This window comes from Chiroxiphia lanceolata, chromosome 15, assembly GCF_009829145.1.
Source record: "Chiroxiphia lanceolata isolate bChiLan1 chromosome 15, bChiLan1.pri, whole genome shotgun sequence".
Taxonomy (NCBI): domain Eukaryota; kingdom Metazoa; phylum Chordata; class Aves; order Passeriformes; family Pipridae; genus Chiroxiphia; species Chiroxiphia lanceolata.
The window spans coordinates 14,734,959-14,761,089 of NC_045651.1; the positions used below are offsets into that span (position 1 = coordinate 14,734,959).

The 26,131-nt window shown below is 41.8% G+C and overlaps 1 protein-coding gene across 1 annotated transcript in view; it reads left to right on the forward strand.

Moving 5' to 3' along the window:
- The window catches only part of ADAMTS2 (ADAM metallopeptidase with thrombospondin type 1 motif 2), a 170,540-nt gene that overhangs the window by 126,985 nt on the left and 17,424 nt on the right, over positions 1–26,131 (forward strand). The window contains exons 6-12 of the mRNA XM_032703046.1: positions 9,355–9,511; positions 10,362–10,467; positions 12,117–12,260; positions 14,106–14,238; positions 15,727–15,840; positions 22,580–22,725; positions 24,151–24,326. Of these exons, the coding sequence (XP_032558937.1) occupies positions 9,355–9,511; positions 10,362–10,467; positions 12,117–12,260; positions 14,106–14,238; positions 15,727–15,840; positions 22,580–22,725; positions 24,151–24,326 (976 nt within the window). The remainder of the gene's footprint in view (positions 1–9,354; positions 9,512–10,361; positions 10,468–12,116; positions 12,261–14,105; positions 14,239–15,726; positions 15,841–22,579; positions 22,726–24,150; positions 24,327–26,131) is intronic.

The window sequence follows — 26,131 nt, forward strand, 5'->3', positions numbered from 1 at the left end:
TTATACTTGTGCTTATTATCAGTGGGACTATACATGTACTTAAAGTTAAATGGGAGTTCTGTGGAATAGGGGCCAGAAGGCAAGAGCTCTGCAGATCAAATCTGTAATAAAGAATATTAAGTGTTTTTTCTTTCACTGTTCCTATGGAAGGGGTTACTCCACAGGCAAAACTTGAGTACAGAGAAACAAAATGTTAAATGCATTTCGAAAGTATTGATCAGTTCAGTACCTGTGCCCTATTATTGCCACATCAACATCAAATTCCATGGAAACAGGAAGAGGGCGTTTCAAGTCTGTTGATAAATGCTTTGGTTAAGGACGTGTGATTTTAGTGCTCTCTAACACAGCAGCATGCCCAGCTGCTCAAAGAAGAGTGTTAAAGTCTAAGGCACCGTCCTGTGACTGGAGTTGCTGGCATTTGCATGTTCATGTAGTTCTTCTGGGTTCTGGAAGACCGTGTCTGTTTGTGGAAGTTGCTGGAATGCTATTGGCAAAAAGCCGGTGCAGATGTGTCAGTGGTGAAGCTCCACTGACATTCACCCATTTACCTTGCTCAATATCAGCTGAGAATTTTCCTCTCTGGTGCAAATGAGGGAGCTCTGAGGTTTAGTCTGGACTCTGCTGGAGACTGGTTACCTGGATTTGGGTTAATTTTTTTTATTGGAGCTTCCCCATCTGAGAGCTAAACACAGGAATTCATCTCTGCTTTTCCTGCAGTGATGTAGGTGATGATGAAGTTACATGCTCTGGATAAGCTTAATCAGGTGTATGTCCTAAAATAAAAGGTAAAAAAGGTCATATTTGCCATTTTGTGACCGAAAGTTCATGGTGTGTGTAGTTAACATTGAATTACAAAATAATTGAAATATCTTTGTGATTGCTGTAACAGCAACAATTAGAGGGATTGCAGATTGACAAATCTCATAAAAATCTGAGGTTGTAATATTGGTGGAAGCCAACAGAATCAGTACATGGGCTAGTCACTTCTTTGCAGTCTTTAGTTCCTGGGTATTTCATAATTGTTATGTGTGTCTATCTTTAGCTCTATAAATCTGTACCAGTCTGAACTCTGATAACTTTGCCATTTTTCTGATGGCAAACAGTAACTACAGCAGTCTTCATTCAATTTTAAGAATCTTTATTTTCTTGTGAAGAGCAAAGACTTGTCCACTTATAATTTGAAAGTTATCAACTTCATATTAATCTTCTTTAGAGAGGAGAGTGGGGTGGAGGACAGAAGCCATCACTTCATGGTGGGTCTTTGGCCACATCACAAAAGCAGCAGTTGCAGGTAGCACTGTGTAATCTGCTTCTGGATGCTCTGCTTGGGGATTCTAAATCCATAATCTGCAGTGGACAATGTTGTAGCTTCTGAGCTGTCCTGCTGGTTTCAGAAGGCCATAAGGTGTCATAATTCCACTGTCACAAGCTTGCCCTATATAGCCAAGAAGATAATTTTTCTTGCATTTCTATATCTGATTTTTATTTACATGAAAGCTTTCTGAAAAAAGTAAAAAGTATGTAAAAGATATAATTTCAAAGCTCCTCTACTCTACGGTGTGGGGACTTGCACGCCATGGCTGTATAAGAATACATTCCTTTATGTTTATGTTTTTAAAGCTCCTGATCAGAGGACTAGTACTGGGGAGTAGAAGGTGAGGAGATTTCTCCTCAGAGGTTTGGGATTATTTAGCAGTGGAAAAGCAGAGAGAAAAGGTGTATCGTTCTTACTTTCATAACTTGTTCTGAGGAATTAGAACAAAGCCTTCAATACTTTACTATCCCACATATCAGTATTAACAATTTTTCAGGAATATATATTCAAAGTACATAATAAAAGAAATGCAAGTTTCTTCCATGTGCAAGTTAAGGCAGTGCATGAATGAAGCAGCCTGGTTGGCTTCACAGTATGAAAATATTATCCCAGTCTTGTTTGAGTAAGATTTCTTTTGAAAGCATGGAGCTGATATCTTCAGATTCATTTGCTTCACTGCAGGCAATTTATATATATTATCAAGGGTGCCATTTAAATAATCATAATAATTACATTATGGTTCTGTAATTGATGAAGTATGTACCATCAACGTCAGTTTTATGACAGCACTCTCAGTTGTTGCCAATTCTCCACCCCTGAGAAGCCTTCTACTGTATTGTGGGGTTTTTTTAGAGGATTATATTATTTTATACAATATATCATCTGTTGATAAGAATAATAGGGACAATACTTGAGTTGCATAGCAACCAACCTTTCACTGGTTCTTGCTTGAAGGTACTTCACTCCTTCAAATGTACTTATTTTTTAATGTTCTCAAACACAGGCAACTGTACATTCAGAAGTTTCAATATTTTCAGGAATTGCATTAATTGCCCTGGTAGGGTGAAAAAATGGAAGACATTACTCTGTGATCACATGCTGAAATTACTTCAGGGACAAATTCAAGAGATCTGACATGGTTTTACTGAACTAGGACTTTGTGAGTTATCACCTCTGGACTTCGAGGATATGGCAGGTTGAGCCCTGCCAAGGAGCACCAGGCTTGGGTGGTGTGTTTGGGGAGCAGGTAGAGTGTGGCTGGGCTGTGGCTGGGGTAGGTTTGCAGGAGCCACCAGCCCTTCCCTGACTCCCCACTCTTCTCTCAGTACTTCAAACCGATGATGTACCAGAGGGACTGATGTGAAGGCTTCAGCCATGCCTGGCTGCTGCCCACTCATTTATCAATTCCACCATTAGGATAGAAAAATGTGTTCTGCAAAGGCTGCTTCCCCCATGGAAATCTCTGTGTTTTCTTGACATTGACTCCCAAAGTCCCAGGCTCTTTTGATGGGATGGGATACTGCAAATAAGTAAACAGGGTACATGCAGTGCATTTTAATTCAAATGGGAAAAAGATGAGCTGCCTCGCTTCTGCCTTTTTGACTTCAGTAGTAGGAAGATTGGTTCCAAATTTTGGAAGCTGTGGATACATTTGAGATTAATATAATTCAATGTTTGGGCAAATTATTCCACTTAGACCTATTTTGGTTGTAAGGGCTCTGTAATCCAGCTAGCTCTAGGATACTGAGGGAAATAAGCAGAGCAACCACGATCACCAAGTGCAGAGGAGGTGGCAAGAGATGAACTGAGAATGCATTTAAAAAATCCTGACTGGTTATTATAAAATTTGTTTGGAAACATTTAAATCCTGAGCACTGCATAAAATCCTCTCATCGCCTCATAGAGGTGGACGAATAAAGATTATTATTCCCACTTCACAGCTAAAAAAACAACGATGTTAAGAGTTATTTTCCAAGGCCACACGGAAGGCCACTGGCAGGCTGGGGATAAAACCTCATAAATTCCTGGCTCCAGCCCCACGCTCTGTCCAATGACAATGGTGACTCTGTGTGCAGATGAGCTGGCCTTGCACAGCACAGGGAAAAGCACACACATTAGCTGGGATGGGTGTAATTAATACAGTGATTAATGAAAAAAAATCAGAGTTTTGCAGGAACTGCAGGGGTTTAATAACTGCAGCCACCTGAGAATTTGTGAGGGTTATTTCTCGGGAAATGCGGATGATGCAGTGCAGGAACCCCTGAACTCTCCTTTGGAGCAACATGCACTGCTGGAGCCACCTGTATTCAGGCTGGAGCAGGGTGGGATAGGCTGAGAGATGGTGTGTCTGCTCCACACTCATCTGGAAGTGCAACTAGTAAGGAGAGAAAAGCCACGTAAGCTATAAACCAGTGTTGGCCCCAGAATGAGTGGTTGGACTCTGGCTGTGTGTTACCTTGGTCAAATTGAAAGAGGAACCTGACTACCAAGGCAGAGAGCCTTTCAAAAAGATTAGGGGAGGGAAGAAAATCCAAATGGCTTTAAGATGGCAGGTCAGGAAGAAGGTACTGTGGGCTGGATGCCTAAAATCTCACAGGACAGGACGGTTAACTGAGAAGGATTTTTCAACTGTGTATATCTGAGATGTTAGCAGAGCTCCTGCTGCCTTCATTCGGGACAAGATTTTACCTTTGATATTTTCATAAAATGATGCTCTCTTTATCTCTGCCATCTGACCTTTTCATGTCTAAGCTCAATACAAGCAAGGAAGATGTTCTTGGTTCAGCCAGGATGGAAAGTGCTGCTTTGATCTGAATCAGTTTCTTCTCTCTGTTTCCCAGTGGGAGGCCAAACCAGGTTGACCCCTTAAATCTGGTGTTCATCCTTACCATTTTGCTGTTGGCTCTGGATGGAGGGAAAGGGATGAGTGCCTCCACCTATCTCCACTTTTCCCAGGAAAATGCCAAAACTCTGGCTGAGAGCATTTGTGCCTGGCAATGCAAGGAGGTTCTTAGCTGCACATTATGGTCACAGAACAGCTGTACTTGGAATGGACCTCTGGGCATCATCTAGTCCAATTCCCCTGCTCAACACAAGGTCATTTGGAGCAGCTTGTTCGGGACCTTGCCCAGCTGTATTTTGAATATTTCCAGAGACTTCATAGTCTCTCTGGGCAACCCTTCCCAGTGTTTGGCCATTTTTAGAGTAAAACTACAGCAACACTCCTAAAGGCTTTTTTTCTTGCCCGTTGCCTCTTGTCCTTTCTCTGGATACTAATGAGAAGACTCTGTCTCGGTCATCTTTATTCCCTGCCCAGTAGCTACTTATATACGTTGAGAGTTTCTCCAGCCTCTTCTTCTCCAGCCTCTCCTTGTATTAGAAGGTCACTGATGTGAACTGAGTATCTTAGTTTTCCACTGACATTGGTAGATGCAGAAGACCTGAAAGAATCAGCAGGAATCAAGCCCTGATCTTGCAGTGTGCTACACAAATGTGTCTGAAGATGGAGTTGTTGACCCCAGCATTTGGCCATCTCCAGTGTGGCCAAACCAGTTCTGCACAGGCTGAGTTGAACTGAGTTGCAAGGCCAGAACCTACTTATTATACAGCATTTTGGCTGCTGTTCATGTTTTTGCACTGTTTTCATATGCTTAGGGTAGGGATAAAGAGAAGAGATATTGTCCCTCCTGTTTTTTATCTGGGTGAATTGTTGAATTCCCTTATTTATGTATTAGACTCATAGCTTATAATTTCCTAATGTGTTTTGTTGGGACCTTGAAGAATGTGGAGCTGGCTGCTAACATAAACAGTACTTTGTATTCCTGATCTGCTTACATTTATACAGAATTAGAGACTGAAAAATGTTTACAAACTGCTGCCATAAGAAAGCTTTACAAATCCTTTGAATGCGAAATGACAGTTTGCTGAATGAGCTATTTTTGTTAGTTCAGTTACCATGGACACTCAATAATTGTATTTATTTATTTTTTCCTTGTCTTGTTCAGGATCAGAGAAGAATATAGGAGATCTAATCCAATATCCAATGAACAATAGGAGTGCCAAGTAGAAGCAATGTAAACAGTGTGTTTTGCAGAGACTTTACACATTCAAGAAGGGAAAGACATATGTTAAATTGTTTCCCGAATGTGTGCACTGCTCTGGTCCAACTTTTGCTACCATAGTTTGAAGCCTATCATGTTAAACAAATTTCTGCTCCTCCTGGAGCTACTAAAGAGCTGCAAAGCCTTCTCCGTTGGTACTCTTGGAGCACCACCTAATGGATGAGTTAGGAAAGGTTCTGACAAGACTAAATTTCTTATGTTCTTATCATCAAGTACCTGCTAATCAACACCCTTGCAAGCTTGTACCCAGTGATGCCAAATGGCAGATAAATAAAACAGTTCATTAAGGGGAGCTGCCATTTTGTGGTGATACTTGTCTGTCTTTCACGTGGGCTGGCAGCTTGAACATTCTTGAAAGGTTTGGGTAGAACATAGTCTGAATTTGCAGATTTCTTCTAAGATGACTTTGAAATTGTTAAAGAAAAAAAAAATCTCATATTTCTCGCTTGTCCAACAATCCCCACAAGTATCTGAAGGACCTTTCAGTCAGCTTCATGAGTGACTTGTTCTTCAGTGTCTTCATACGAGAGAACTGAACATCACACTGATAACTTCCCAAAGGACAAGACAGATGGCAAAGAAGGCTCAAAGACCTCTCTAGTGACTCTCAACACTTTTTCAATGCCCTTCTTTGCCTCTCTGTATGAATAGTAGTTGCAGCTCAGTTGTCTTCTATTTTTTTTTTTTAGTTTTTTTCTGCTGCTTCCATCTAAGGAAGGGAGTGAAGAAGAACAGAAGGCAGAATCAAAAAAGGAAGGCAAATGGAAAGCATTGGTTGATGTTGAGTTTCTCAGAGAAAGGGCTTCAGCTGATTCGCTAGGGCAGATTCTCCTCATAACTCTCTGTGGTGTCTCCTTGCCTGGGGGATGTTCTCCCAGCTGAGCCCTTTTCACTTCTTGGCCAACACTTCCATCTGTTTCCATCAGCAGTTCAGAGATTTTTTTGCCTTTCTTGCTGTGAGAAGGAAAGTTTCTCTTTCCATTGGCAGTTTTCCTGCTGATCAGCTGAGTAATGCTCTCCACAGGCCTGCTGTCCTGTTTGGAAAGAGGTCCTTCCCAGCCAGGTCTGAGCTCCCAGCCAGCTGCAGGACCTGCGTGTTCCTGGCAATGCAGGCCCTTTCCTGGCCAACAGTAACACCTACACCTCTTCTCCATGTGCAGCCTGCTGGCCCCCAAACTTTCTCTGTTTGCAGTGTGACAAAGAGGGATTTTACCTTACAGTCCTTATTACTGTACACAGCTCATCTCTTGTCCTCCTTCTCCTTTTGCTTTGTCCATTTAATAAGGGGTTGGGCTTTCTTGAGTCTGATGAAAGCTCCCCATTGCCTTCCAACAGTAAATACTATCAAGTGTTATCTGACATCTCTACAAGAGTAACTTTTTGGACAACATCCTTCCAAAACATATGACATCTGCCCTGTCTACTAACAAGCTCTGCTGGGTCCCATGATTTCCTGAGCTCCTTTCTTGCAGGACAGCTGCATTTATCTGTAAAGGCAAGGCAGCTGGAAAAGCAGATAAAAATGCAATATAAAGGCATATTTGGCTTAGGAAATCTCTGATCCAAAGACCACTGGAGCCTTGGAAGTTATATAGAGGGAAACACTAATTCCCTTCCCTGGACATCACGTTCCCTACTATCAGGAGACGACCATGGTATATGTGGTTGTTTGGCTGCAGCCAGAGCAGTTTCATAGCCCAGTGAGGCTGACTCACTGTCAGATTGATGGTTCTCTGGCCATGCAGGATTTGCTGTTAGTACTGTTGCAGCCTTTCTGATTTGAAAGCCCTTGGCAAATTGCAGAAAGTGGGAGTTCAGGTGAAAATTTGCTAGGAATCAAATGGGTTTCTCTTTTCGGGCTGTTACATTACTGTGAGGAAAGACAAGGGATTAGTGGCCAAATGACTCGAATCCTCAGTGGACTTTGAGTACTCAGCAGGTAGAACTGAATTTTTCCCTCTCACTCTTTGCAAGTCCTCCTCACTGACACAGGACCTCAACTCGCTGTTTACATTTGTAGGACATGGACACTCAAAATAATGGATTTCCTACTGGATGCCTCGTTTCCCAACTTAAAGAGCAGTAAGGCTCAATTTTATGTGCCAAATTTCTGATGTTAAAATTGTGTCATTGGCAAAGAAATTGGGTCAACTGAAATGTATTATAGACTTGTTTTTTCTCAGCTTCCCCTACGAAGCCAAAGGGGTTTTCTTCATTTTCCCCACTGGGCTGGATGCAAACCCCTCACAATGCTCCACATTAACTGGTTGGTGCTCCTTTCATTTGCTTGGAAACAAACTAAAATCAGTGTTTTGGTCAGAGATTTCTTTTCAAATAATTGGATATTCTTAAAGAAAGAACATGTTGATAGTGTGCATTTTTTCTTTGTTTTCTGATCAATGCATCTTATAAGACCTAATGATTTTTGTTTGGTACAATGTACCGAGGGAGGTCATTGTGAGATAAGGAACTATTAGCAAACAGGACACGACTGGAGACTCCTCAACTTCATTTTACAACATTCTTTGCTTTTTGAGTCTTGCAGTTAGATTTCTCACTGAGCTCCTTGACGGGATTGATCTCTTTTGTGTGGCTTTGGAGAAATGAGAACAGTGGAGATGATGCAGATAGGTTTTGTGTTTGTTTGCTTGTTTGTTTTTGGTTAACCACTGATGGATGTTATTGAAGACCTCAGCAATGGTCAAACTCTGTTTAACTGACTAGGATTTTTGCTTGAAGAGCCAGGATTTTGCCCTGTAATAGTGACTCAAAGTTTGTTTAAGTCTGTTCTTATAAATATACAAAAATGCAATAAAGGCACCACAACTGTCCCGCCATTGAAAATACAGTTATTAGTTCAATTTCCAAGGGAATGATGGCTGGAAGCAGTATGATCCAGCATAGGATTATGTTACAACTTTTTCATTCCGCAGTGGTATCAGAATCCAAACTGAGCCTCTATTTGGTTTATTAATTTGTTTTTCTGAACATTTGCAGAATTCTAATATCTTAGTTTTGCCAAAATCAGACCTCAGTTTGGCAGACACTTCTTTTATCAATTCCAGTTGTTCTTCCACAACCCTTTGAGGATTTTCGGTTTCATGTAGTCAATATTCTCTGTACTCCATCATGCACTCAATTAGAGGACACGTCAAATTCATCTGTATTTAAACACGAATTATATTACTTCTCTCTTATTTTTGGCCTAGGGTAGGTTTTGCTCTCCATTAAGTATTTTGGAATGACAAATACTTGCATTAGAGTATAGCATCTAAACTGTAGTGGTTTGTGTTATGATTACAGTGTTGTCATGGTAATATAATTTTTGCAAATGAAAAGCCAGGGTTCACATATGTAGTTCTTAAAAATCCTGGAAGGCCTGGGACAGGTCAATTAGTCATACATTTTATAGCATCCCACATCCAATAAGCTTTCTAAAGTCTAAGCTGTACACAATATTAAGTAGAATAAGCTGAGAATTCTTACAAAAGTACTATTGCAAAAAAAAAAAAAAAAAAGGCAAATGTAGTAGTTGGATTTTAAAATACTTTTTCTTGTTCAAGAAAATTGTCCTTTGCACCTCATCTAACATGTCAGACCATTTGAGCTGGCCAAGCTGTGTCAGCACACCACCCATGTAATGTGTGGTTTATATGGAGAATGGCACACCAGTTATATCAGACAGAATGGGCTGCTGCTACTTATGGCTGCTACAGTTATATGTTCTACCCTCTGAATGATCTTCACATGCGTAATGGTTTAAAGAAAATGCAGTTTAAAAGGCAGTCATCGAAAAAGTCCATTTCTGAAAGTAATGATTCAAGTACAGCTGAAAAACCACGCTTAGTTTTACACTTGGAGCCCAAGCTTTTAACAAATAACTCTTGGTGTCCTTTTTTTTCCCCTGCACGTGTGCAGTCTATGAGTCTGATAGAGATTGGGAACCCTTCACAAAGCCTGGAGAACGTGTGTCGCTGGGCCTACCTGCAGCAGAAACCTGACACTGGGCACGCCGAGTACCACGACCACGCCATCTTCCTCACGAGGCAGGATTTTGGTCCATCAGGCATGCAGGGTAAGATGCACATCCAAGTTTGTTTTGCATTTGTGTTTATCACTGAGCAAGGCTGATCGTGCAAAGTTTAGTTGTGTTACCTTTTGCTTGGTTTTCGTTGGTGTTTTCTTTCCCCAAGAGCTCTGCATAGGTTTCAGCTGTAACTGCTTCACTTACTATTTTATCGTTTCTTTCTGATTACTTGTTGCATCATTTCTGTGCTCTTACTGAAGCCAAGAAAATGGGATCCGTATGTAAACAGTAATGGAAATGCCCAAAGATTAAAGAATAGATTTTTGTTTAAAAAGTTACAAAGCTTTTGCTGTGTTACAGCCTAACAGCCAAGAAATATTGTTACACAGAGGTCTGGAACAGCAGGGCCAAGTGCTGTCCATTTTTTCCTTTTTTTTCAGAGCTCTGCCTCCTGTGAGATCAGGTTTTTCACCAGAGAGGAGAAATCTCAGAGCTTTCCCATTCCTTTTGAGTTGGCCAGATCTGCTGTCAACACAGGGCTGGGATTTTGCCCTGAGGGCTGGAACTGAACTGAGCTCCTCCTGAGCTGTAACTCAGCAGCATGTGCTGTCCTTTGCCTCTGTTGTCTCATGCACTTGAAAAAAGCAATTGCAGGATGGTCCTAGAGGCGACAAGAGTTTTCTTGGTGAACCAGGAAGTTTTAATTTGTCCAACAGGCTGGCTACATCTGTTTCATAGATGAGGGAGCACTGCTAAATGTTTGCGGGCAGAGGTCTCCTGAAAGGACCACTCCAACTATACTTGTGTCACAACAAAAGACAGATGTTCGCCCTAGAGCTTCCCACCACGTTGCCTTTCTATATTGTTAATTTTCTGAAACACCTGGTGTTTCTCTCAGGCTACGCTCCAGTCACTGGGATGTGTCATCCTGTCCGAAGCTGCACTCTCAACCATGAAGATGGTTTTTCATCTGCATTTGTGGTGGCTCACGAAACTGGACATGTGTGAGTAGAACTGTGGACATCTGTGTTGTACCTTTAAAGGTCTTTGATACAGAGAAATACTGATGACATTGGAAAGATGCCGTTGATGTAAAGAACTAATATTCAGGGTTAACTCCAGTTCCAGGTCTCAGCTCTCGCTAAGCTTTCTTTATGATCTTAAGTAAGTTTTATATTTTGGGATTTTCAAATGGAAAAAAGAACTAATGCCAAAATGTCTTCCAGGACTGCTGTGAGAGTAGGTTGAATGATGTATTGTAGTCTCCTGGTGGAAATGTAAAGTACTCATAATGATGAAACATGAATTCATTGAGCCAGCAGAACACACGATTCTTGCAATCCATCCGTACTAAATAAGCACGTCATCTGTATATGTTACTGCAGATAAAGGAAACAATACAGTATAGGAGTGAGGTGCCAAGCACTGTGGTTACAACTGTTCTATATATTTCATGTAAAATCTGCAATCATTTTACTGACTGATGTTATTAGAACCAATGACTGGGCAGCAGTTGTCAGAGCTTTGGTTTCTCCCAGATCGTTTTCACTTCCCTGTTTGCAGAGAATACCCGCTGATTTCCTATTTTCTCTTGGTAGAACAACAGTTCCCAGAAGGCTTTTTCTGAACAGTTTCAATCTATTCTGTCTTCCCTAAGAAAGCCTGAAGGCCCTTTCTCTTTTTTGTATCAGAGTTATTAAGGGCTTTGAACAAGAAAGTGCCAAAATGTATTGAAATCACTGTAAACCTATCTTAGTTAGACAGGGACATAGATTTAATACCCAGATGGTATTTGATTCCAGAATTTTTGAATTAGGATTAAAAAGAATACACTGGGAGCTTTTAAAGAGATACCACTGGAGAATGTTTGTAATCCCTCAAGTCACATTCAGCCCCAATCTGTTAATTTGTATTAACTATGGACAGATACTGCCCATGTTGGTCCAAGAGTGCTCATTAAAAAATGCAATATAAGATCCTAAAAAAGGAAAGGAGAAAACATATTCATAATAAAGCCAAAAAGAAATCTTAAAAAATTGGGGAAATTTTCTAGAAAGCACCCAACACTTTCCAGGCTGTTTCACATTTAAACAATGTGGGATTGCTCCTGGGCAATAGCAGCAGCTTGTCTGAACTAGCTTCCATTGTGGTGTCTTTCCTTTTTTCCAAAGGACTTGTCTACAGTTGTAAAATACTTTGAATTAAGCCAAGGTGTGATTTTTATTTTTTTTTTAGAAGTTAAATGAATTCCTGAATAGCTCCAAACTGGAGCATGAGTAAATTTCAATTAGTACTGCTGGAGGGGGGACTGGCTCAATAATTCAGAAATGGATTCATTTAGCTGTCGTAACTCACAAATGTCATGTCCACAGAAGCCCAGAAAAGGCATTTTTGAAAATGGATTAGCCTAATGGCATGAAAGTACCTTCAAGGGTCAGTGCTTCCAGACTAGCTCTCCAGCTTCAGCCTCACCCTCTGACTTCTCATGGCTTTGCTCATGCGGGCAAGAGTGACGGGACTTCAGCACCCTGCTGCCATCAACCCCTGGGGCTGCCATTAGCCCCCGGCGGCCTTTGGGACGTGGAAGCACTGGCGGGCACTCAGGGTTTTCAGCTGTGATGTAACTGTGCTGTGTCTCTCCTGTGCGGGGCAGTTTAGGCATGGAGCACGACGGCCAAGGGAACAGATGTGGGGACGAGGTGCGCCTGGGCAGCATCATGGCCCCCCTGGTGCAGGCCGCCTTCCACCGCTTCCACTGGTCCCGCTGCAGCCAGCAGGAGCTGAACAGATACCTCCAGTGAGTAGCTACCAGTAGTAGCCTCTCCCCTTTAATTAGGAAGCATGTCAGAACAATTCACCCAGCGTTTGTGCTTTGCCCTTTTGTTAGTTACTCGTGTGGAGTCGAGTAAAACAAACACAGAATCCCCTCCCCACCCATCAGGAATGACATTCTTTCCCACTAACTACAAGTTCTGAATTAGTTTTATTTCAGTCCATTTTAAATTGTTCGCGTTTCATTTACATCTGTTCATTTTCTGGACATTTAGAGAGTATCCACTGTCCTCTCAGGGGTGTTGAGAAGGCACTATTGTGAATCTCATTGCTACCTTTCCTCCCTCCCTGCTGTAACCCCTGGCTGGAGAAGTGCCTTTGCTACCCAGGAGCATAGTGTCTGTCTTCCAGATACCACTTTTGGCTTCAAGGACCATTTGTTGCTTATGATACCTGTCAATGATAAGATGGTGCTGCTTAAAGACAAAAATCTGCCCTTTAAGTCCTCAGGGCTTTTTTTTTGGCTTTAATAGTTATCTAAAGAGAGAATATGGTTCTAGAATTAGTTCTTCAGCTGCTACTTTTCCTTTAAGTACCTAAATGAAAAGTCATTTAAACAGCTTTAACCATGCCCCTTGCCTTCCTTTTGGACTTGATGCTTCAGGCACTAGACCTGTGCTAGAGTTCCCTGAGAAGCTCTATTGTTTATGACCATGGTTTTGCTCCTTACAGAAAAAAAACTTCCCCTTGTTTTTATGTGCAAGTTGTACAGAAAAATCTGGGCAAACTACTAGGATAAGCAGCAAACCCTGAAAATTAGTAGGAAAAAATGCAGAGAAATACAAGAAGAAAACATGAGTCAGTCTTTTTGTCCATATTTTTATTATCTCAGATATCTTAGGTGTGGCAATAAGGAATAAAAATATTGTGAGGCAAGTGTGATTGTTTCAATTATCAAGATCCTCCAGAGCTTTAGCCATTAAATAAAAATCATCTGGCCTAGAGGGCTGCTTTACATTCTTTTAAATACAACTATTTTTAAAATGTCTTATAACAAAGCAGAACGATGGTTTGCTTTGAAGTAAATCTAACCTCAAAATTCTGCTTTCAGCTATTGGTATCTTCAAGGCAACCTTAATGATTGCCAGGACAGACTCGTGTATGGTGTCCTCATGTTTGTTAAATAACTCTGAGACATTTCAGAGATCCTGTGGACTGTGTTGGTCTTGTGAATTAACCAGTGCTTTTACTGTGTTAACCATTTGGTGATACTGGCACCAGTCCTCTGTCCCCCATGTGACTTGGTCAGCTGTAATTCTAATATATTACAGGCTGTTGTCCCACCTTAGGAGGACAGGAGAAACTTCCACGTTCATCACACAGAAAGGAAACTTAGTCTGTGAGTGAGCTGCTGCTTCTCAGTGAGACACAGGGAAACTGCAGGCTTAGTGGTACTCTGGGCTGGTTATCCTGGCCTCTGCCTTTGAAACTTCACTTGAAAGACAGTTGCAGGCAGCAAGAAATTCCACAAATGGAAAATTAATTAAACTTTCTTTTCTTCTTGGTCTCATATGGATTCTTCCTTTGATTCCTTTCACATAAGGAGCCTGGAGACTGATAGGAATTTACCTGCAAGCTAAATGGAAATTACAAAGAAGGGCTTCAGAAAAAAAATATATATAGAATCCATTAAAGGTGGATACAACATGATAAACTGAATGTGAGTGTAATTGCAATATTAGCTGCTCTTCACAACCAGCATCTGAGAAATTGTAGGCTCTGTTTTGTTTGGAACAAAAAGGCAATGAAACCACAAACACTGTGCAAGTCTCACAGCCCCATCTGTTACTGTAATTTTTGCCTGTTGCAGTTCCTATGATTGTCTGCGTGATGATCCCTTCGAACATGACTGGCCTTCCCTTCCACAGCTGCCAGGAATTCACTACTCCATGAATGAGCAGTGCCGGTTTGATTTTGGTTTGGGCTACATGATGTGCACAGCTGTGAGTACTTAACTTTGGCTTCTGCTATTTCTCATCCAGGAGGGTTCTAAGTGTCTCTGAAATGTCCTTAATAGGGACAGAGTAGTGAAGCCCACAAGGACAGATGTTGTGTCCCCTTAGCTGTAAGCAAGGATTAACAACTGAATGTTGAAAAATGTTATTTGAAATAGATCTTGTATTTTTTTTTTAACTGGAGTGACGGAAATAAATAATAAATAAAGTTTCATAAATATCTGTAGACTTCAAGCAAACAAACTTGCTGCATTATTAAGCCTCCTCTTGCTGGCAGCTAGTTATTTTGCTACAAAACTCCCACCCAGATGTGGAGGAGATGGATTTTCTGGCACATCTTGTAGTGCTAGCACAGGGCAGCATGATTTTATGATCCAATTTTATGGAAAGTGTGATGCATTTTGATACCTAGCAAGAGAAAATAAGTATGACAGCAAGTAAAGCAACTTGCAAGGGCTCTTGATGACATGGTTGGCTCTTGTGTATGAGGAAAACAAGAGGCAAAATCTAAATTTAAAGCAAGGGGAGATTAGTGCAATTCTCAGTGGATTGGCCTCAGAAAACAGTCTTCTGCAGCTGAGCTGTGCCTCCCACCTTCGGGTCCTCAAACAGGGCAAAATACTAAACAGAAAGAGACATTTTCAACTGGTGTGGCAGCTGCTGACACATAACATTTCAGCTTTCATTCCCATCTGCAGGAATATGTGTGCCAAGCAGTCTCTCTAGATAATGGATGAGAACCTTCAGAGCATCAGCTCTAGTATTGTCTGTTGACACAATTCCCACTGCTGCTGGGTTAGAAGAAAGTCCCAGCCAACGAGAATCTTTTCTTACACCCATTCTCCAGAGCCTGGGCAATGGAGGCGTTCTAGTTGTCCTTGTTCAGAATAGCCAAAAGCATATCCAGACACAGTGTTTCATTATGTTTTGTGGTGGGTGATTCTCATCCTCTCCTATAGAAGCCTTTGCATTGATAAAATGCTGATTTATTCATCAGATCAGCGTTCTGATCTCAAATTTCCATCCTCCTAAGAAGGTGATTACAACACCTGAACTTCAGTCAGAGCAGCTCGTTTCTGTCTGCCATGGGTCCTCAAGGATTTTTTGCTTTGTTTGCCAAGTGAAGCAGCACCGTTCAGAGAAGCTGTAAGAAAAGGCTGTGTTTGTCCTACACTCTGGGGAAAATGGTTTTTCCCTTGCCCAGTCAGCCTTTGGTCACCAGTGTAAAACTATTTTTGCCTGACTTTATTCCATCTCACGCAGGTGGGATCTCACTTCAAAGTCACTGATGATTCTGTGTGAAAGGTCAAACATGCTCAATCCACAGACATCCCGTTGTTCCTCAGGAACCAGTGCTAATCATTTTACACCTAGGAAAGAAAACCACCCCCCCTGCCCCATGCTGCAGCTTCCATTGCAGTTTCCAGTGGGAACTCTCTCAGAGCATCATCCACTCTGATTTTTCTTGCGTTTCAGTTCCGCACGTTCGATCCCTGCAAGCAACTGTGGTGCAGCCACCCCGAGAACCCCTATTTCTGCAAAACAAAGAAAGGGCCTCCGCTGGACGGGACCATGTGTGCTCCAGGAAAGGTGAGAGCGGGTGCCCCAGGTGTGTGTTTGTGTGCAGCTGTTCTTAAAATCAAGAGGAAAAAGAGAAGAACCTGTCTTGAGGACCTGAAGTTTGCTAAGATGTGGGGCAATCTCATGAGTGCAAGTGAGGAGCCGAGGGGAGAACACAGGGGTGAGGGCTGGTGTGTGCTGCATGGTCACTCTGTGACCATCAAACCCCCTCCTCGGGCAATTCTTCTTGGCAAGTCTTCATGGTAAAATCAAAAAATGGGAAAATTTCTACTCTGCTATGACTTTTTTGATGTCAGGGGGTTGTACTTGTATCCCAGTGTGGGGATGCAGAGAGCACTGAGGTCCTAAAGATGACAGCCAAGCTAAGGCCACTGTAGTCTCCCAGGGGAAAGGATGGATGTGGGAGGTGAGTGCCAGCTAGGGAGAACCAACATGACAGCCAAGAGGGACTATGAGGGGAGAAGGGCAGATTTGTAGAGGTGGATTTGCTGCTTTGATGATAGTCAAGGGAGGCACGAGGAGCTGTGGAGGGGATGGTGTGATGTGGCAAAGGCTCAGACAGCTCTGACCACTCAGCCACCACGCTGGACCTGCTCCAAACCTCAGTTATCCTCTGTGGAGATCACGCTGTGCTCACAGTGGATCTGAACTCCAAGTCCTTTGAAGTCTGCTGAAAAAAATCTGGCTTCCCTGGGCTTTGGATGCAGTGACTGAGGGGGAGAGGAAGATGTCGCTACTTGGAAAGATTTTTTTATAACCCAATGGATGACATCATTTATGCGATAAATGAACCGTATTAGCAGCTGCTGTTATGGTTTGGAATGTCTTTTTTATGAAAACATTATGTTAAATTAATCTCCCAGCAAGTCACGCTCTAAATAAACCACTCCTTTCTGGTTTTCTCTTCTTTAAATTACTCCTGTTGTAACAGCTTTGGTTCTTATTGTAAAAAATTATATATATTTTAAATTACAGTCCAAAATCTTAGACAGTTTATTTGGATTCACTTTTGTGTATCTTGATTTTCGCATTAACAATATTCATGAGCCCCCCTTGAAAAATATAGTTACATCCATTTTGTTGCATCACCCTCTTCCCCATGCCATTCATTCATATTAGTATGTGAACAGAAATGAGGAGAAAAAGGGGAATTTGTAACCCTACAGTTAAGGATCTGTCAGTGCTTCCATTATAAACAGTTTGTCAGGATATTATGCAACTCAGCTGTAAAAATTTTCTTTGGACTGGAACTTGGGATCCAAGGCTTCAGTGAGCTGTGCAGACAGCCAGGCTTTTGAGCTCAGCAGAGAAGCAAGAGAGTATGTGCACATTCTGAAGCTGCAGTAGATGATAGGACTATGACTGTTTTATTCTCAGGGGAGCTGTCCCAGTTTTTTTGATAAATAAGCTTGCTGCCACCTTCCAGAAGAACCTGAGAAAATGTTGTAAAATGAAAATAATTTTGTTAGATAAGGCTCAGCAGTCTGAGCTAAATGTTTGATTTTTTTAAATAGCATGAGCTATGAAGGTTATACAGCTGACTTTGTGCATCTGAGCCCAACATCTGACCAGTGTATTTATTAGTTGTTGGGGTTTTTAATACAAGCACATCCGATCAATGCTTTTTCATCTGTTCCTTTCCTTTTCATCCCTGCCCTTGTTTTCCCCTGTTCACTCTCTGCACCGATTTGGACAATACCAGAGGCTCTTATGTGGAAGCACAGGGATGTAAAATGCATTTATTCCCCAAAGCTGGGACTCAGTTGCAGTGGGGCAGCCTCCTTTCAGGTACATCTCCCATGATACCTCATCAGCACATGAGGAAGAGGAAAATAATTTCAAACTTGATCCACTATTTTCTTTGGAATAACACCAGAAAAGCACAGAAACATAAGCAATTAAAGATGTTGATTCAAAAAAGATCCATTTGTTTCCCACTTTAGAGACTTGCAGTTTTCATGATTTCATACCACTAATTCCCAGGGCCTATTTTAAGCTCAAACCAATCACAACACTGCTGATGTGTCAAAGAAACATCCTGGCTTTGCTGCAGCTGAGGGGACCCGATGCCAGAAATGAAAGTGGTGCAGGGGAGACGAACACGGCGCACGGTGGGTGGATGTTCTCACCTAAGGGTGGTGTTCAGATAACTGATAACTGCTCCCAAACTTAGCAGATGCTATTGAGGAGAAGCCAGTCCAGCTGCCTCCTTCCTAACTGATGATCAAGGGGTAAGAACACCCACTTGGGAGACACGAGATCCATAGCACATTTTTGGCAGGCAGGATGATAAGGGTCGTGCCTCTGCACACCCAGGCTGTGAACTAGACCCAGGCACTGACCCTTAGAAAGGGAAGATTAGACTTTTTAATGCTGTCTGTATGTGTGTATGTATGCATACTTATAAGTGTTTATACTTAAGTAAATATATGTAAATGTATGTAAGCTCTTCTGTGCATGTGGTTATTTGAAACAAGGTGCCAAAAGAGGGAGGTTCTGCCATTTCAAAACCTCTTTAATAAGTCTCCTTGTGCAAATGGAGATATTGAACAGCCATTATGTTAATTAGCAGCAAACTAATAATTTGCTGGGCTTAAAGATAAAAAAATCAAATATTCTCTTTGAGCTTCCCAACCAGAGAAGAAAACTACTATTCTGACAGTATCCTAAAGGAAACAATATTTTATATTGCTCCCAGCTTGATTTTTTTAAACTAGATTGAGTTTTCAGTAGCAAAAGGGAAGATTCTGTCAATTTTGTGAAGCTTTGATGATGCAATAACTTGCAACAGTCACATCAACTTCCATGAAATGACTCCTGTGTGTAAAGTCAGTCTTCATGTGGAGTCAAAGACACTCCATAAATTGCTATAGTAAACCATGCAGACAAGACATAACTGTGCGAAGCTTAACTCTGCCCAACATTCTGTAGATTGAAAGAAAACATATGCTTTCAGCTGATAAATTTATTTACTTGTATGCCGTTCTGTCGGCTTCACCATTAGCCTCAGGCTTCTGAATCCAGACAACCTTAAGTAATATATCATCAGCTTTTGTTATTCCGTTTTTAAAAAATATTACTCTTCTGGGGAGACATTTTTACTGGCTGAAGTAGCAAACTGCTCTCCACAGGGTAGAAATCAAACCCAGTCATTCATGCAAGGAGATCCATCTGCTTGCTGCAGTGACTAACACCAAGGTTTGCACCACCTGAGCCTCCTTTTTTTTCCTTTTCTTGGAGAGAGGTAAGAGACTGGTACCTGACCCTGCCGACCAAGCTGATGTTGCTCTTGGATTTGGCTCGTGTGCCAAGGTTCCAGCACAAACCTAGCAGGTCTTCTCTTTGCTTGCACTGTGCTAATGAGATGATCTGAGTCAAACTTGGAATGATTTTTTTTTTTTTTTACTTTGTCAGGAAAGGAAGGGAATGATTAAATATTGAAATAAATAGGTATTATTGAGAAGAAAAATGGACCAAGAAAAAAGGTTTCTGAAAACACTAATGTGTACTCAAAGCAGTCCAGATAATTTCCCGCTGAGGAAGCTGACCTCAGCTTCTCTTGGAGACAGGAGACAGATGGGTGAGTGTGAGCTGTGTTAGTCACCACAGAAACAGGGAGAATACTTGATTCTCCACTGAAGAAACTTTTACTGGCTCAGAGAAGTCCTTAGTGTTGGAGCTTTCAGTTCATCCCTTGCAACTAATTATTCTCAACAGATGGAGCAGAGCGGGCCAGCCTGCGTGTGTTGGGGAATACAAATAAATAAGTAACTCTCTCCTCAGAGGATCTCAGGAGAGTGGGGAGAGCTGAGGGCCACCAGCCACGGTGCAGTACCAGAGGTTACCTGGCAGATATCTGGGGTGTCAAGTGAGGAGGTGGGAGAACTGCCTGTTGCTGCCCAGTATGAAACAGTTAGAGACACCCACATAAGATCTTCAAGTCTTTTCTTGGAAAATTGACCTGCGGATGTGTTAAGCCCACAGGAACACACTGGCTCTTTTTTTGGCGTCCTCAGCAGTTGTTTCAAAGAACTGCTGAAAACAGCAGTGGAATGTTTTACTGCAAGAAATTTAAGCTTCCTCTCCTGGAAATTGCACTTGTTTTGGACTGTCCTGTTTGCCAGAAAAACAGACGAGACTGCAAGAAGTCATCTTGTCTTCCACTAAGAAAACGATCTAAATTTACCCATTTTTTTTTAATTTAAAAAAAAATATTGCTTTAATATACTTCACTCTTTCAGTGAAACCCCCTGTTTATGAAGGGAATAGTGCTTGAAATTGGCTCTTTTCCACCTCATTATGTATTTAATGTAGTAGGAATAGGAAGGGTTGGCTTTAACTTCCTTTATTACACTGGAGGTTTCTCCGTCTCTGGGTTTACCTTCTCATCAATTTCTTGCAAGAGTCTGCACAGAGTAAGGTTCGTTTGTGAATCATTTTGTTTTCTGTAGGCTCCTTTCTTTTAATCCACAAAAAAAAAAAAAGGCAGAGCAGGGGATGACTCATTTTGCACAAATGCTTCTCTCCTAATAGCTCTGCCTCAGCTTCCCAACAATCAGCATCTGACCAACTTCTCCAGTAAAAACCAGTGGTGCTCTTTCCTTTACGCAGCAAAGTCAATAACACTTTTCCATGTTTGCCTTCTAGTTCAGGGACCAGTCCCAGTCTCAGATAGGGGGTTTATTGGTGCTGGTTGTAAACTCACATCTCGCTATTCTTGGCTAAAACAGGGAAAAGAGACTGGGAAACTCAGTGTCTCCTGCATGAGTCCAAGCACTGGATTCTGGATCATCATATAATGAACATAGGCTATATGGTTCTTGAAACGGATTTGGTGACTGCTGTGGAACTTACACCATGATAAGGGGATGTGTGAGCAAGCACAGATCAGGAGCTGTCACTTCACATCTGCTTCCAAGCCCAGCTGAAATTTGTATTGACAAGCTGATGCCCTGCCAGCCTCCCCCACATCTCAGAATGGTCCCATGGCTTCATGGGGCCCCACGACACAAACTGTTCGTTCAAACAAACCTCTCTAAAGCCATAAGTAAACAGTCCCTGAAGGGTACAGTTCTAAGCTTCAAAACCAAAAAAAGCAAAGGACATATTAGCATTTTGCATTTCTTTCATGCTTTGCTGAATTATCTCTTGTTCTGTCAAACAGCTAAGAAAAATCTGCCCATTACAGCTCTGGAGCAGGATTGGTGTAATTGGCTTTGTGGTAACTTATCTATTTCATAGGTTTTGACTTTGAATATCTGAAGATATGGGAAAGAAAAAAAAAGGGGAAATCTAATTTCTACTATCTCTTCTACTCCTTGTCCAACCAAATCAGCACCAAAATAAATTGCATGAATAAAGAGCCAGTCACTGAGCAGATTAGCAAATCAGTAAGCTGTGCCTTGTCACCATTTTACTAATGATTCTCTCTTTAAATTCAGCATTATTAATGACTATCCATCACTTTTAAATTTGCCTTCCAGATCACTAATCGCTCTATGCTGAAGAACGCTCTCCTGTTATATATCTTCTGATTTTGTTTTTGCTGGCAGCCTGCATTTAGCCATATGCTTGGCTTGTGCAGCCTGCCAAATTCCTGCGTTCCAGGGCTTGTTAAGCTGTGTAAAATGTTGTTGTTGACTTGAATGTTAAGGAAAGTAAGTGACTGATTTCACTTGTTGTTGCAGCCATCTGTGCTCCTGAGCCAGAGCTCTCATCCCGACAGTAACTGTTAACGCAGACAAACTGCGACAGCCTCATGCAAAGTCGTTTCTTGGGCTGGAATATATTTTCCAGCACCCACACTTCATCAGTAAACTTTTATGAAAGCAGAAATAGTACTAGAAAGGGCCAGAACCTGTGATCCTTGAGAAGAATTCTCTCTGACTTCAGCTGAGAAAAAATTCCTTGATTAGGGACCGGAGAAACTGGTGGAAAGGCACTGGCAGGTTTCTTTAACAGTGGAGACAGTAGTGATCAGTACTGGAGCTGTAAAGGCTCTTTAAAAAATGTATACATACCTTATAGGTTTGGGGAATGTAGCAAATTCTGCTTCAACTACTGTAGAATGAGTGTATTAAAAACCAGGTAAAAGAAAGTGTGGTAGGGTGTGATGGACTGTGCAGCCCTGGGGCTGTTCAGGGCTGCTCTCTAAGGAATGCTTTTGATATTTTGCCCAGGTTTACTATGAGATCTCCAGGGAGACCACAAGAGTTTTTTATTTAATAGCACTTATGTCTAAAATGTGAGCTGGCTTTAATTTCGTGTCACTTCACTGATCACATTTATTGCAGGAATATGCACATGGAGTTGGGAGCAGCAGGGCAGGATGGTGCCGTGGCCAGAGCTCTTGCTGGTGCTGCCTGGAGAGGCTGCATGCAATGACAGAGGCAGAATGTTACTGTTAGCCTCCCAGATTTGGGATTCTGCCATTTCCCTTAAATGAATCTGTATTAGTTCTGTTGAAATCACCTCTGCAGGCAGGTGATGAGGGAATGTAACACTAAGAGCAGTTTAATGCAATTGGTAAGCTTGAATCCTGCACACACATATGTCCATACTGGACACAGAAGTTTATAAAACCTGAGTTTGGGATCATGGGCATGATCTAACAGTGAATCTTCCTACTTTCTGCTGGAAAGATGAAAAAAAAAATCCAGAGTTTGTGCCTAAAATTAAATCAGCGGTACCACAGTTTCTCTTATACTTTAATCATCTAATCGTTTTGACGTCTGATTTTCTCTTTCAGCACTGCTTTAAAGGTCACTGCATCTGGCTCACACCAGACATCCTGAAGCAGGATGGACACTGGGGGGCATGGAGTAAGTTTGGCTCCTGTTCTCGCACCTGTGGCACCGGGGTCAAGTACAGGACACGGCAGTGTGACAACCCACAGTAAGTGCACTCCCCCCTCGTGCCTTCCTGATGTGCAGTGACTGAGTGCTGAGAGTCCTTGCTACATTACCAGTGCAGCAGTGCAGTAAAGGGTGTTGAGTGGTGCTTGTTAAATCTGCCCTATAGTAAATCATCAGAAGTTCTACTTTTGGCCCTTAGCAAGCCATGAATCATCTTTATTTCTCAGTTTATCCGTCCTTTATGCAGTTCTGCAGTTACAGGGATCTTGAAAGTGCTAATACACTACTGTGTAAAACATAAGTAAAAGTTTAGGGCCCTATATATGTCTTGTTTCAATATGTGAGCATGAAATGATGGCAAGGATTTGCTGGATTTTTTTTAAAACCTTTTAAAAAAGTTTTCTTTAATCCACTTTTTAGGATATTTCAACAAGAAGGTCTTAAAATATTTTCAAACAGTTTTCGTTCCAATTTGGAACAAAGTTCTGGAGATCAGAACCTTCTCCAAAGTTAATTTTAGGAATTTTGAATGGTTTTACTTCAATAACTTACATATGGGTCATCTAGATAATGTAGAATGATTCAATTTCAGTAATACTGCAAGTAAAGTATATTGAATAAAGATTGGTATATACAAATAATATGATATGTATAATTATTGCTATCTTAGTGTGGTAACATAAAATGTTGAGATCCTAACAGCAAGAACTGAAACAATTGTCAGAATTAAATTATTTTACCAGACAGAATATTTTTAATGTTGAATTTCTCAGTTTGTGTTGATAAAGCAATTGAACTTGACCAGTGTTAACAATCATCTTATTATTGATTTTTTAAAACAAATCAAGTTTTATGCTGCAGCATTTTCCAATGGAAATTGTTCTGTTAAGAAAAAATTTGGCAGTTCTCATTTCAGCCCTTATTACATTGGCAACACAAAAGTGACCTTTATAACTGCGGGCACAGATTTAGTTGTAAAATCTATTTTCATGTAGGAAAAGCCCAATGCACTATTGAAAATGTTTTCTGTGTTTTCTGGAAGAGGGTGCAAACCCAGCTGCAGCTCCTGAGCTCTGCTGGATCTGAGAGTGACCTGGGGCACATCTGCCTGGGGACACAGCACCGAGCTGGGCTGTGCTGGGTGTGCTGCAGGCTTAGGGGTGAATGTGGATGACTTGCTTCATCTGCTTGTGCTTCCCTTTCCTGGCTACACCAAGAAAATGGCTTTTCTTGCTGTTATCAAGTGGTTTGAGCCTCTGCTTGCAGAAATTGGTTTTTAAGAGCTAAATGGTGACAGCGGGTTTTGAAAGGAAATACATTTTTTCCATATCAGAAATACAGCACTGGCTTCTCCAAGTGCCTACTGACACGACTGGGAATTAAACTGCTCCTCAAAAGATTTGATAGACACTCAATTCATCCATTAATGGCAAAACTTAACAGTGGTTTTCTCTCCCCACCACAGTCCTGCCAACGGAGGCCGCACGTGTGTGGGGCCGAGCTACGAGTTCCAGCTGTGCAACACACAGGACTGTCCCAAGGACTTTGAGGATTTCAGAGAGGAGCAGTGCAGGCAGTGGGACCCCTACTTTGAGTACCAGAACATGAAACACCACTGGCTCCCCTACGAACACGTCGATGGTGGGTAGTCCCTTTTCCTATGAAAACTAAAATCAGTTGAAAATATGAATTAAAACTACACAGGGAGAGGTAAAACTTCTTCTAGGGAAATGATGCCTCCCAAATCTGTTACGAGTTGTTTGGAGGGATCAGTGAGTATCAGTGTATGTATGAGTGATCCAATTCATACAATGTACTTGGATTTTCAGAAAACTTTGGACTCTGTTCTCCAATGAGAGCTCTCAAATTGAGTCGTCGTGAGACAAAAGGGAATGGTTTTGCATGGGAGGATGTGTTCCACAAAGATGGGTGCTGGCAGCATGGGTGCTGCTGGACATGGTAGGAAAAGGGAACAAACCAGGTGACAAAATCTACTCAGGTTACAAAATTACTGAGGCTAATTAAACTAGGGCACTGTGAGAGCTGCAGAAGGACCTTGTGACACAAAGTGACTGAAGCTGGTAAAAGAAGTTTGGTATTAATGAATTCAGGATACAGGGGTAAAAATTGGTGTGTGTGTCTCTATGGGTCTATAGACAAGGTGGGCTCTGAACAGGAAGGCTGGGAGTTGGGAATAGCTTTAGGAAAACATCAGTTCAGTGACTGTCAAGAGAGGGATGGAGAACACTGATCTGCCTCTTGAGTACCTGCATGGTGTGTCTGCACTTTAAATATTTGGCTGGAGCAGCTCAGGTTGTGCCCATCTCACTGCTGCCCACATTGCTAAAAAACCTACAATTGAACTCAGAAAGGCCATAATAAATCAAACATAAACAATGCTTTCTGGATGAGGAGAGTTTGGATAAACCAGCACTTCCCACCCTGAAAAAGCAAGGATTTAGATTAAAAAGATAGAGTTACAGATTTGTGAGTGGCACTAAGAGACTGAACACAGAATGATTATAATGTTCCCAAGCCTGGGAACATCAAGTAAAATTATCAGGTGGCAGATTTAAAACAAATAAGAGGAAGTACTTTTCCACACAGTATCTAATTATCCTGGAATTCACTGTCACAGGAACTTGCAAATGCCAGAAAGTTTTAAAAATGATTTAGAAAAATTCTTGACAGTTCTACAATCCATTAAGAGCTATTAAACACCAAGTTCCTGCCATGACTTCGGAAGTCCCCAACCTGTAGTTTAAAAAGAACTTGGAGAATATTCTGAGAAGAGTATCCACTTCGTTCTTACATCTTCCTGCAAAAACACTGCTGGCACTTTTGGAGGCAGGTGTTGGGTTGGATGGGTACTGTGCCTCAACCAGTATGGTCAGGCTGCTGTTCTGGCACCTCGGCAGAGATCACCTCTTAGGACAAAAATGTTCCTGTTAATGCCTCGGCTTAACTGTCAGTGGAAGTGCAGCTGGTTGATTTGGGCCATGAGGGCTGTTGCTGTGCTACTGCCACGTCTGCTACTGCCAGAAAATACACTGAGAAGATGTTTCACCAAACAAAAAGGCAGAGGAGGGCAATGAGTCTCGACTCGTTGAACATGTTTTTAAACTGTATCGCTTCACTTGAATGACAAGCCACGAGGGCAGGGTCGGCCTGGCAAGGGGCAGGTACTGGGCACCCACCCTGCCCTCAGCCCAGCACCCATTGCTGGGAGGGGAAGGGTCACTTTGGGTGAATCATTTTGCATTCCAGTGAGAGGATACTTTGCCAGAAATTAATAGCAAATTCCTTGCAATTACTTTGCCTGACTTTCTTCCCAAACAGTTCTCAGGGTTCCCTCATTCTTTTCATGCCATCTTGGTCAGTTTGGGATTTTCAAAGGCACAGACACAGCCTCACAGCTTAATTTCATGGAATAGCTTTGCTGGCAC